Source organism: Pomacea canaliculata, linkage group LG4 (assembly GCF_003073045.1).
Source record: "Pomacea canaliculata isolate SZHN2017 linkage group LG4, ASM307304v1, whole genome shotgun sequence".
Classification (NCBI taxonomy): domain Eukaryota; kingdom Metazoa; phylum Mollusca; class Gastropoda; order Architaenioglossa; family Ampullariidae; genus Pomacea; species Pomacea canaliculata.
This window is the reverse complement of record NC_037593.1, coordinates 8,351,886-8,363,357: the sequence shown is the minus strand read 5'-3', so window position 1 is coordinate 8,363,357 and position 11,472 is coordinate 8,351,886. Positions and strand designations below refer to the sequence as shown.

At 40.5% G+C, this 11,472-nt stretch overlaps 1 protein-coding gene and 1 long non-coding RNA gene across 2 annotated transcripts in view; both read right to left on the bottom strand.

Moving 5' to 3' along the window:
• Window positions 1-11,472, bottom strand: part of LOC112561497 (mucin-12-like) — a 95,937-nt gene that overhangs the window by 23,803 nt on the left and 60,662 nt on the right. The window contains exons 83-92 of the mRNA XM_025234032.1: window positions 11,027-11,256; window positions 9,983-10,115; window positions 8,732-8,935; window positions 8,295-8,452; window positions 7,908-7,977; window positions 7,610-7,657; window positions 7,340-7,473; window positions 6,586-6,709; window positions 3,552-3,827; window positions 2,708-2,932 (exon numbers count right to left, since the gene is read on the bottom strand). Of these exons, the coding sequence (XP_025089817.1) occupies window positions 2,708-2,932; window positions 3,552-3,827; window positions 6,586-6,709; window positions 7,340-7,473; window positions 7,610-7,657; window positions 7,908-7,977; window positions 8,295-8,452; window positions 8,732-8,935; window positions 9,983-10,115; window positions 11,027-11,256 (1,602 nt within the window). The remainder of the gene's footprint in view (window positions 1-2,707; window positions 2,933-3,551; window positions 3,828-6,585; window positions 6,710-7,339; window positions 7,474-7,609; window positions 7,658-7,907; window positions 7,978-8,294; window positions 8,453-8,731; window positions 8,936-9,982; window positions 10,116-11,026; window positions 11,257-11,472) is intronic.
• On the bottom strand, window positions 77-2,170 carry LOC112562022. Its single transcript, XR_003098763.1, has 5 exons — window positions 2,108-2,170; window positions 1,515-1,574; window positions 1,204-1,346; window positions 607-738; window positions 77-91 (listed from the first exon to the last, which is right to left on the bottom strand). It is a non-coding gene; the product is annotated as an uncharacterized LOC112562022 (long non-coding RNA).

Below are 11,472 nucleotides of genomic sequence, written 5' to 3'. Positions count from 1 at the left end.
GGTAGTCTCAGCTTCAGGAGTTGTTCCTGGCTCTCCTGGAGTCCTGTGGTCTGTGGACCGCTAGGTGTGGACACAGCTGGCGCAGGTGTTCCTGAATACCCAGCGGGGCTTATGTATTAGTAAATGATGGCCGATCTTATCGTCATTCCCCAAATTAGCTTAGAACTTATATTTCCCCTTACTTTTTAAAAATTTCCTCACTTACTACATCACCTTATTTTTCATCACCTGTTTTAACTTCATTTACAAAGAATTTTCAAACACTGAAACTTTGACTTTTGTTTTGTTTTTAGATGTGTTGTTCTTTCTTGTTTAAGTCAGTATCATACGCAAAACTCATTTTTTTTCTATTAATATTAGCTTCTCATCTTATGATATCTCTCTCTTGCCTCTTGCTTTAAGACAAGCCATCAGTGCGGAAAATCTCTATAACTTTTTTTTCCAATCACTTCCTATTTCACCAACATGACTGTCAACTAAAACCTATCAACATCTGCTGTTTCATAATGCTAAGCTTTTTCCCTAACTAATTTGGAATCACCTATTGCTTGAATGGTGGTAGAGTTTAGGACTGGCAAACACAAGGAACCCCGGATCTATCATTACCTGTAGATGTCGGCCCACAGTATTTAAATGGAGTTGGTGCTGGAGGTTTTGCACCAGGTAGCACACTGGTGATGACACTGACGATTTAAGAGGTCCTTGACCATCAACAAGTACTTTTCCACCTTTGGCAGGCTGTTGAAAGTCAAATAAATGATGCTTAATAATCAACGCAAATTTCTGTAACTAGGTTCACAGTGTTCATGCTGCTAAAAAAAACTCATTTGAGTAACTCTTCTTGGCCACATTATTTATGCCTGCTATTTATTTCAACAGCCTAAGTGGCAACAGAAACAGCCGTCCTAACTGTTGGTAAATGTTGCTACTGTTGTTTTTCCCCTTGCATGCAGTGGCATACAGCAATCATTTGAATGATCACGAAAAAGACAGGCACACACACACACACACACACACACACACACACACACACACAATACATAGATATATATATGTGTGTGTGCATAACAGCAGTGCACGTTTTGAGGAAGGAGAATCAGTGCCGCTACAGGCAGAATGCTTGCAAAGTTATTATCTCCTCTTTTCAGCTGTATGCCAAAAAGCGCTTTACTTAGCTAAAACAAATTAAATCGCTTCACTCACTTCACTAGGTGTATAAATCACAGCATTATTTGATTGTTTAACTTGTGATGTTTCAGAAGTCAATTTCAAAAGAAACACTTTCGTTTGTTTCCCATCAGGTTGAGTGGAAGTACCATTAGCAATGACTTCATATCCAGCACCAACTACCAGACAGAAAGATTAGTGTCATACAAACAATGGTCATGCAGATGGCTCATTATTTTTCTAATGTTGGCATGCAGTTGATCATAGAGAATTGTGTCAAGTAAAGACGTTGTAAAAGTCTTTTCAGATGAAATTGTATAAGCTGCAAGAACGCCCCTCGAACTTACAAAGATCTTCAAGTGTTGGAGGCGCGCCTGGGGCCGATGTAGGTGCAGCCTCACTTGGACCTGAAACATGCACAGACACACACCTATGCAGTCAGGGCTAGTGGTGCACTCACTAAGTGTAAAGCTCAAGCAGTTTATGCACAAACATACAATCCAAAGCACAATCCCTCATTACTATCGAAATCAGACAATTCCCCCATCAAAAAAAAACATAAGTCAATAATTCGCCATGCTGCTCAACACATTTAGAAGTGGCCACCTACACACATGTCATGTCCTTTACTTCTCCATCATATGCAGCATAGAGAGGCACCATACAGTAAATAAGTAAGCCCAAACATCAATCTACCTCATTTCCATCCTTTCACAAAACAGTTTTTAAACTAAACAAACCTTGACATTTCAACCTCATGATAAAGCAAAGTGTCACGCCAGGAAAGCAGCCTCTCAAATAGTTGCCACAATTTTCAAACTTTTATTTTGTCTAACATTACTTTAACTTTCATGCCAGTGCATCTAGCCTCTTTAGCAGCCTCTCATTCAAACATTAACCGTGTCTTTCACAAAATAAAAAAACCAAAAACACAACTCACCTTGGTTTATCTCAACAATCACTTGGTCGTTTTTGTGCAGTGTAACAAGTTTCTCATCCTGCCGACAAAAAGACAAACATGATGTCAACAATTATTTTGGAACTTATCAGCTACACCAATCTGGCTGCAAACACAAACCAAAGGAATTTCTCACGTATGACAATAACTATCACAGCAAAAATGGAAAAGTACTTCAAATACACAGTCCTGTTTTCCACTGCAACAGCACTATCCACATTGGTTCCCCTGGGAATGTAGTCTGCTCAAACACAATGTCCTTATCAGTTGGGATCAACTGTACAGACCCAGGAGGTGGAACCGATAACTCATCTCTTGTGGACAACCTGTAACAACAGCAAAATCACAAGCCACATTTAGGTGTAAATGTCTCTTCATATTCACTGCAGCAATAATCAAATGGCACCAGAAATCTTAAAACTCATTTTACATTGACAGGTCAACTGCATTCAGTTGTCCCCAGCCACTCTCTTTAACCATTTCATTCTAGATTTGTATTCAAATGAAAAAGAAGCAGCATCGCTAAAAACACTCACTCACAACCATGCACACCTACACCGACACACAAACAAAGAAACTTACGTTCATAAGGTGTTGATGGAGGTAATGGAGTTGTACCTGGCTGTCCTGGGGGTCCTGGGGGTCCTGTGGTGCGTGGACCACTAGGAGTTGTGCCTGGCTGTCCTGGGGGTCCTGTGGTGCGTGGACCACTAGGTGTAGTCACAGCTGGAAGAGTTGTGCCTGGCTGTCCTGCTGGTCCTGTGGTGCCTTGACCACTAGGTGTGGTTTCAGCTTCAGGAGTTGTGCCTGGCTGTCGTGGGTCCTGTGGTGGCGTGGACCACTGGGTCGTTCAGCTTGAGGAGTTGTGCCTGCTGTTCTGGGGGTCCTGTGGTGCGTGGACCACTAGGTGTTGTGCTGGCTTCCTGGGGGTCTGTGGTGCGTGGACCGCTAGGTGTAGTCTCAGCTTCAGGAGTTGATTCCTGGCTGTCCTGGGGGTCCTGTGGTGCGTGGACCACTAGGTGTTGTGCCTGGCTGTCCTGGAGGACTGGGGGTCCTGTGCTGCGTGGACCGCTAGGTGTAGTCTCAGCTGCAGGAGTTGTGCCTGGCTGTCCTGGGGGTCCTGTGGTGAGTGGACCACTAGGAGTTGTGCCTGGCTGTCCTGGGGGTCCCGTGGTGCCTAGACCGCTAGGAGTAGTCTCCGCTGCATGAGTTGTGCCTTGCTGGCCTGGGGGTCCCGTTGTGCGTGGACCACTACGAGTTGTGTCTGGCTGTCCTGGAGGTCCTGGTGGTCCTGTGGTGCGTGGACCGCTAGGTGTAGTCTCAGCTGCAGGAGTTGTGCCTGGGGGTCCTGTGGTGAGTGGACCACTAGGAGTTGTGCGTGGGTGTCCTTGGGGTCCTGTGGTGAGTGGACCACTAGGAGTTGTGCCTGGCTGTCCTGGGGGTCCTGTGGTGCGTGGACCGCTAGGTGTAGTCTCAGCTGGAAGAGTTGTGCCTGGCTGTCCTGGGGGTCCTGTGGTGAGTGGACCACTAGGAGTTGTGCCTGGCTGTCCTGCTGGTCCTGTGGTGCCTTGACCACTAGGTGTGGTCTCAGCTTCAGGAGTTGTTCCTGGAGGTTCTGTGGGTTGCACGGTTGGTTGAGTTGTCGGTGTTCCTGTTGATGGTCCTGTATGATATCCGGGAGGCGCCGTAGGAACACTGGTACCTGAATATTGATATTTATGAAGTAGGTTTTTTTGGTATGGTAGCTTGTGATTAACGGGGGATAACATGCATCAAAACAGACATCCTGCCGGCACATTCGCGGATTAATGGTAATTTTTTTATATGTCCGTCAATGTCTTCCCTGCTATTGTTTGGCCTCTTTTTCGTATTTTTACAACTTCATGATCTGTGACTTGGTTGTGTGAAATTTTTGGAACTGTAGATTCTATAATATTGAGGGGGTAACAGGAAGAGGGCTAAGTAGGAAGGGAGATGGTATTTTTTAAAGACAGAGTTGTCAAAGTGGGAGTGTCATTCTAATGAGGTGCTTAGAGTTTGTTTAGATTTCTTGTGAACGTTTCGCCTTTAACTGCCACAGCAACCAGGATATGAGTAAAACCCGTTTTACCCACAGCAGTGGTGACTTTGTTTATTATTTGGTGAGACTGGGAAAGCAACCCCCATCTTTCCTGTTACACTAGGATCTTAGACATTGCTATTTTTAACACATTACATTGTTTTTATTTATATACTTTTTAATTACCCAGAGCATTATGAGTAGGTTACGGTTTAGTTTGCAATGTCAACTTGTTAATACTGTCGCTTGACCCAATCAGGCGTTGCGGGACTCGCTTTAACAGTCACGCTCACAGTCGCACAAGTTCGACAGACACACCCGACGCGAGCAGCAAAACCAATCGCTCCTCAGCGAACAAATAAACACACATGCATAAGAACAATATAAAACATAGGTTTATTTGGGTCGGGAGAGACTGGATGTGGTCGACCAACCCAAAAGAAAGAAAGCAATATATTTTTATATAAAGGTAAGGACTCCTAAAGGACAACAAAGACAAATAAACGAGCAGATTAAACAGAACAAGTTAACACCTATTAACCAAAACCGCAAACATAATAAAAATAAAATAAAAACAAAACCAACACAACCCCCTTCCCGACTACAGCCTAGGACAATGCGCCGTGACAAGGACACACAGAGCAAACTAAAGAGGTCAGATAAGGTCTAAACTTATTAAACAAGTAACAATCGGGAGAGATTAAACGGGGGACACTCAGCCCACGAGTACACAAGGCTGCGATTTGTCGGACGCCCTGCCTACGATGGCCCATAGCTCGAAATTGAAACCGGTGACCCCACAGACTGTCACCTGCTGAGCTCACGATATCCAACCGTCCGGGAAAATGGCGATGACTGTCGCCTTTCGTGTTCACACCGGCCAATCGTTCAAAGGAAGAAATAGCCAATTTCACAGTCTGTCGCTCGCTACAATACAGTCATCCTCCCAGAAAGTGAATTGTCAATCACCTATGTAGTCCGTCCTCGCGACCTGATCCGAAATTTCACTGCCGAAGACAGAGATCTGACCGAAGACACACTTTTCCCAAAATCCACTCGAGACGTTAATTTTAACGTCAACCGCCATCAAGATCCACCGTTCCCTCCTGTCATGACGCTGGGTTTTTTTTTTATGGTTTGTTTACGTCATAGGCGAGACCTCCCCCACCTCGTTTATAGCATGCAGCCTCTCTAATGTGCGCGTGGCGCACGCCTCCCTGTCGCTCACAGGAGACATAAAGGATACTGGTCGCCAGGAATCCGTTCCACGCACACAGCCAGGAACTCACAAAGCTGATTATCCCTCCGCGCTTGGCAAACCCGCACACAGAGAGAACACCACCTAGAGTCGGGAAATCGGTCGGTTCACGTACCCCAGCTAGAGGACAAAACTAGGATGAGAACGGCGGCGGGGCCCCATGTCCCTCTCCCCCGTACCTAGACCTGCGTTGAGACAGCACGCGCGGCACGAGACAAGAATTTCGTATGTTGAAGGCCGATCAGTAACTCTGACTAAGGCATGAGTTTGGGTTTCTTTAAAAAAAAATTTATTGTTGTTTTAACCATGAAGACATGAAAGCGGACACCGTGAGATGGAAAATGTGGCATCCTACCTCTTGTCTTGGTGCTCCTGAGAATCACAATCTTCTCCGCTGTGATGCAGCCATTGATCCATGGTTAATTACTACGAGTGGGTATAAAAGTTGGAGGTAGAAAGGAGAAAGGGATCTCATTAGTGTACAGATTAAAACACTGGCTTGTCACCACTGCAGAGAGAGACCCTGGATTCCTGTCTTGGGACTGTGATATCTGTTTGCAGGACTATAGTCCTCGGAGGTTTTCTTTGGATATTCCACTTTCCTCCCCACATTTTTCATAGTGCAAAATCACCTCTAGGTGGAAGCGCTATACGATCAAAGCAACCAACTGGAAAGGAGGAGGTGGCCAGAGGGAAACTTGGGGAGAGCAAATCACAAATCGCCTTCTCGGCCATCAGTCGGTTTGCTTAGAGTTTATACCCTTTTAGACATTGGTTGCGCTACAAATGAATGTGGCTACCAAATGATCACCTTGACAAAGTCACCAAAAACCTACAGATACACATTGAGTGTTATCGTCACAAAGTGTGAGATACGGTAGGTTACTCAGTCACAACAGAAATAATAGACTTAGCAGTAATTTAGTAAAAATTTAATTTAAAAATTTTTTAGCTTTTGTTTGTAGGAAATGTAAGAAAAAAGTATCTACTAATATTATAAGCAGTCATATTAGTCTTCGTTTTTGGGAGGGACACTTTAGTGAGAGGCTTAACATCAGCACTGCAGGGGTCATAAGTATCTATAAGTATCAGTTTCTCTTCTTTCTGACACAAAGAAAAAGACAATGTCTGTATTTCCCTTACCTGTAGAAGTTATTCCACAATACCGGAAAAGGGTTTCACCAGGAGCTGCATAAGGTGACACATCTGTTCTGAGAACCACCACTTTTGGATTTTTTTCTTGAATCATAATTCTTCCATTCTCAGCCTGACATTATAAAATGCATATGTAAGGCCATGTAAATTAAAACATAACTGTCAAATAGTCTTCTCATTTTTTAAACTCTAATTGTTGAAAAATGGCAAACATTGGTAACTTATCAACCTATTAAGCTCTCTTTCTACTTGAAATAGAAGTGGTTTGAAGCGGCAGTGGGGATTAAAACTGTTGGCATCGATGGAACACCTTCTTGGAAAAAACTGATTCTTCTACCTTCGACACTGTTGAATCTTTTTATTCATTACCCGTTCTTTTACTACCTTCCTATGGCATCTAGCCACTCTCATCTCCTTCTACATAATTTAGCTACCTATTTAATGTTTTTAGAAAAGGACTCCATGCAAACTGCAATATTAAGGATAAGATAGTAGTGCTTGTATTTCAGAGATTTTACTGTTTATTTTTACATTTGGAGGATTACAAAAGCAAACTTTGTGTGGTCTATGGTTACTGAGTTCAGACACCATCAAATAGCTACTGTATAATATGTTAATCATATCTGGATTCTTTTTCTAAGCAAAGAGTTTATAAAAATGGCATTTGAAGAAAAAATTACAATTTTTTTATCAATTTGTTGGTGATAAAAAAACAGATAAGAATAAAACAAGGTGCACTCACTTGTCTCTTTTCAAAGACAATAATGGAATCTGATTTTGTAAGCTGAATTTCAATTTGATCCTTTGTTGTTAATTGGTATATCGTGTATGTGGCAAAATTATATTCGAATTCACCCATACGATCTGCATCTGGAACTGGTTAAAAGAAAAAAACATGTACGAACACATGGTACACTAACACATCTGGTTATGGCAATACTGTCTTGTTAATATTTGTTTTACAACAAAGCATGCAGATTTCAGTAACTAAAGTAAGAAGAATAAGACTTACTCAGTGAAGCAGGAGTCATGGCGTCTGTGGGGGAAGGCTGAGGGTTTTCTGAAATGTAAAATTCAGAGAGACAAATAATGTGCTCGGTCAGTGTTGTTTTATATCTACTGATGGGTTTTCCTCATCTGTATTTGAGAAATCATTGTATGTCCTTTTTTGGACTACCTCTGTTTAGTTTGCATTAGACAGCTACAAAACCTATAAAATATGAAGCAAAAAACTGAATTTGGTCTAAAACAGATTAGCAGTACAGACTATGCATACACGCATCCATTTCTGAAATAACAAATCAACTCACCTTCTTGTTTGGAAAGAAGAATTAAGTTTGTCTCCTTGGGTATCGTTGCAACTGTGAAACTGCCAGACTCCTGTAATAAGGAAAGGTGAATACCATGCTGATGGCAACAGATAAATATCATGTCTCTCCCTATTCTCAGCCATTTGTTTTTAAATGAAAAGCTTCTGGTCAAATTCACATGATATGTATCTATCAGTTTCAGGCACATCTTTAGTGAATACTCTTCAGAAATGTCTCATTTTTCTGTAACTGCAGTAGTCACAATACTTGTGACAATAATGAAACACATATTCATGATCATTTGTATCAAAGTGGCAACACAAAGGTAGCATTAAAAAAAAAGTCCAACATTTTAATGAAGAGAACAATTAAATTCACATAACCTACCTGTAGTGCAGTGAACACACTTTTCCCATCACTTGCTGATGTATCAGACACATATGTATTTTCTAAATCTATATATTCAATAGTAGATCCATCGTCAGCAATGAAAGTAGTTCTAGACCCAGCAGGGGGCTTTTTGTCACTCATTACTTCAGAGCATCCTGTAAACATTGCAAAAGTCACAAGTGGATCAAAAGACATTCCTGTGAAAAGTTGCATCTATAATTACTATAAATCATTGTTTTGGTGTATAGTAGATATCATCAGCAATGCTTTGATTTACAAACAACACAGAGCAACAACAGGTAATATTTTACTATTGTATTTAATTTCAGGTAAGCAAAGTACTAAATGCTGCGAAAGTTAGAACAATGTGGAAATAGTTATACTCAGAGCTAGGGCTCATAATAGCAATGTAATTGTCTGGGTCAAAACTGAACCTGGATATAATGTTGTAGTCACTAATGGTAGTGGAGTAGATTGCCCTGGTGTGGACCCTGTAGCAGAAGTTCCTTCTGTTGTTTTGAGTGGTGATGGTGGTGTTGTTGGTGGCTGTCCTGATCCTGTGGGTCTTGAAGAAAAGACTGGTGCAGTTGTGACAGCTGATGAAGTTGAAGTCACTGGCGGCTGTTCAGTGGTGGGGCCTTAAGCAGGAAATGAAGCTTGTATTTCACAATAACTAAATATTCGCTTCATGACTATATGAAATATGCAGCATAAATGTATGAAGTGTGTAAACCATTACTTCAGATCCATGTATTCGTTATTCTAAACATCGTGACCAAAACATGCTTTCATTCACATTTCTTCTATCAAAATCTTTCACATTTGGATTACTCAATTCATTTGTCTATTTCCTTACCAAACATACTAAACTTTTAACTTGGGTTAAGGGATATGCATGTACAGCATGTGTGTGTGGGGGAGTGCACATGCATTCACACATGCATGCTTACATAAGGGAAAATGTAGTACACATATAATGCATAGGAATGCATGTATCGTGGTATGACTGATATTGTGATTGGTGATTGTTGTGAAAGTTGTGTCACTCTTTCTGTTGCTCATATGGTATATATATCACTTTTAGTTCTTCTTTTTCATCTTCTTTGACTAAGTGAACAGTCATCTTTTGGATGGTGCAGCAAACATAGTTTAAAAAAAGATAATAGAGCTAGAAGTAGTCTGTATCTTTTAGAGATTTTAAGGAAGCATTTGATTCAATAGCATATAGTGATTTAGCTTGCTATGGTGGGTGCACCTGACAAATATGTAACGGGTAACAAGTTCTCGCTCTCAAATGTGCCAGTCTGTGCAGGTATTTCTAAGTAACCATTTGTTTTCCCTTTCCTAATAAAAGTGTGGAAACTTTATGACTGCTGACTCAAGCATCCAGAGCACATTAGATATTTTCATCTTAAGTACAAACCACTCCCAAGTTAGGCCCTTTACATTTCAAAGGCTTGTAATTTGAAATTTCATTTGATATGTATAGTGTGTTTTTTCTCTTGTTCTCTACCTACCTATATTATTTAATTATTTAGCATATTTTTGTCCTGATGTGTATGTATAATAATACTATCTTTTGCATTGTTTGCTGTGCTTGTGACAATGTGTATCATGTTAATGTGTTTTATATGCTTGTATCCATTATTGAATTATGAACAAAATTATAAATGGTAAATATATACCTCTGCATATTTTTATTTCTTTGATGTCAAGCTCTTGCAGGTTTTTACCAGGCTGTTTTTCAAATGTTAGCAATAAAGCTTGTGGCTGGTTGTTCGAAAGGATAATGGTATTGATTTTGCCATTCTCAATATCCTGCCATAAACAGAAAAACAAAAATACAATAATGGAATAGTACTGAATTAAACATAATGAGATGTAAGCAAAGTATCTGTAATACAAACAAAATATGATGTGAGGTCTTGGACAGCTCATGCAGTCAGGTAAGTGCAGCCAGCATTACTCCTCATTCTTAAGCAAATAGAGGAAAGAAAATAGAAGTAGATAGTAAAAGGTGCAAGTTTGGTCAACTGTGACAGCCTCTACATAGACTTGAAAGAAGCACAGAGATATCGTCATTGACATTACCAGCAGAGTTATAGTATATTAACAGAAGAGGTGGCCTTAGCAATACATGGGGCCCTGGGCAAGCCGAGAGCTGTAAGTGTAGGCTATATACCCTATGCTCTAGTCATCACCTCTAAAGGCCGCCTCTATTGGCAGTCATATCAGCGAGTGAAAATCAGGTATTGTCAGTGTTTGTTTGTGTCATGCATGAAGAACTATGCTTATTTGCTGTCTACCTGGTATTTGCCATCAGTCAGCACTTATAAATTAGTGGCTAATTCCCATATCTATGTGCTTATTCCTGCAAACCATATGTATTACAGAAAATTGGAAAGAAAACAATACAACAACCTTAAGGTAGTCAGTCAAGTAACTGCTGATATACAACAACTATAATGTTAAGCTGAGAAGTTTGAATGGACAGGGAATCATATCAAACCCAGCTACATGAAGGCAGAAGTCTTTAGAGACAAGATGGCTGTATTTTACAAGACACTTATGATGACCTACTAAATCTAAAATACTATTATGCTAATGTACTGGATTATATAAATCTAATAAAGCTCCCACAGAAATAACTTATCTAGTCACAGAAAACACACACTGAACTTTTAAGGAATATTTCAGTAAATAATATTAATATCAACATATATACTTACAAATGGTAAAATTGACAGTTCTTCATTGTCTGCGTCGCGAACTATCACATTTTTAACATTATCCAGGTAGATTTTCACTTCTGAAACTCTCATATCTTCCCCACTCACAGCTTCACCAGAAGCATCAATAAAGATGGTAAATTCCTGTTCAGGGTAAGACCCTCCACTAAATGGGATGTTATTTGCACGCACCACTGTCTTGTCCGTAGCAGTTTCACTCTTACAGACACCTGTTTTATGACAACAAATGTCTTTATCATTTTTCATCTATAAACAAAATATTTACAATGATATTAATTTCAAGCAAATTCAACACTTAAAACAATAGTTTTGGAGAAAATTGGAACAAGAAGAAACCCTGCAATTAACAAATAAACTATATGGTTGCTACAATTCTGCACTCACACTTGACACAAACAACTAAACCAGAAAATCTAGCACAGCTT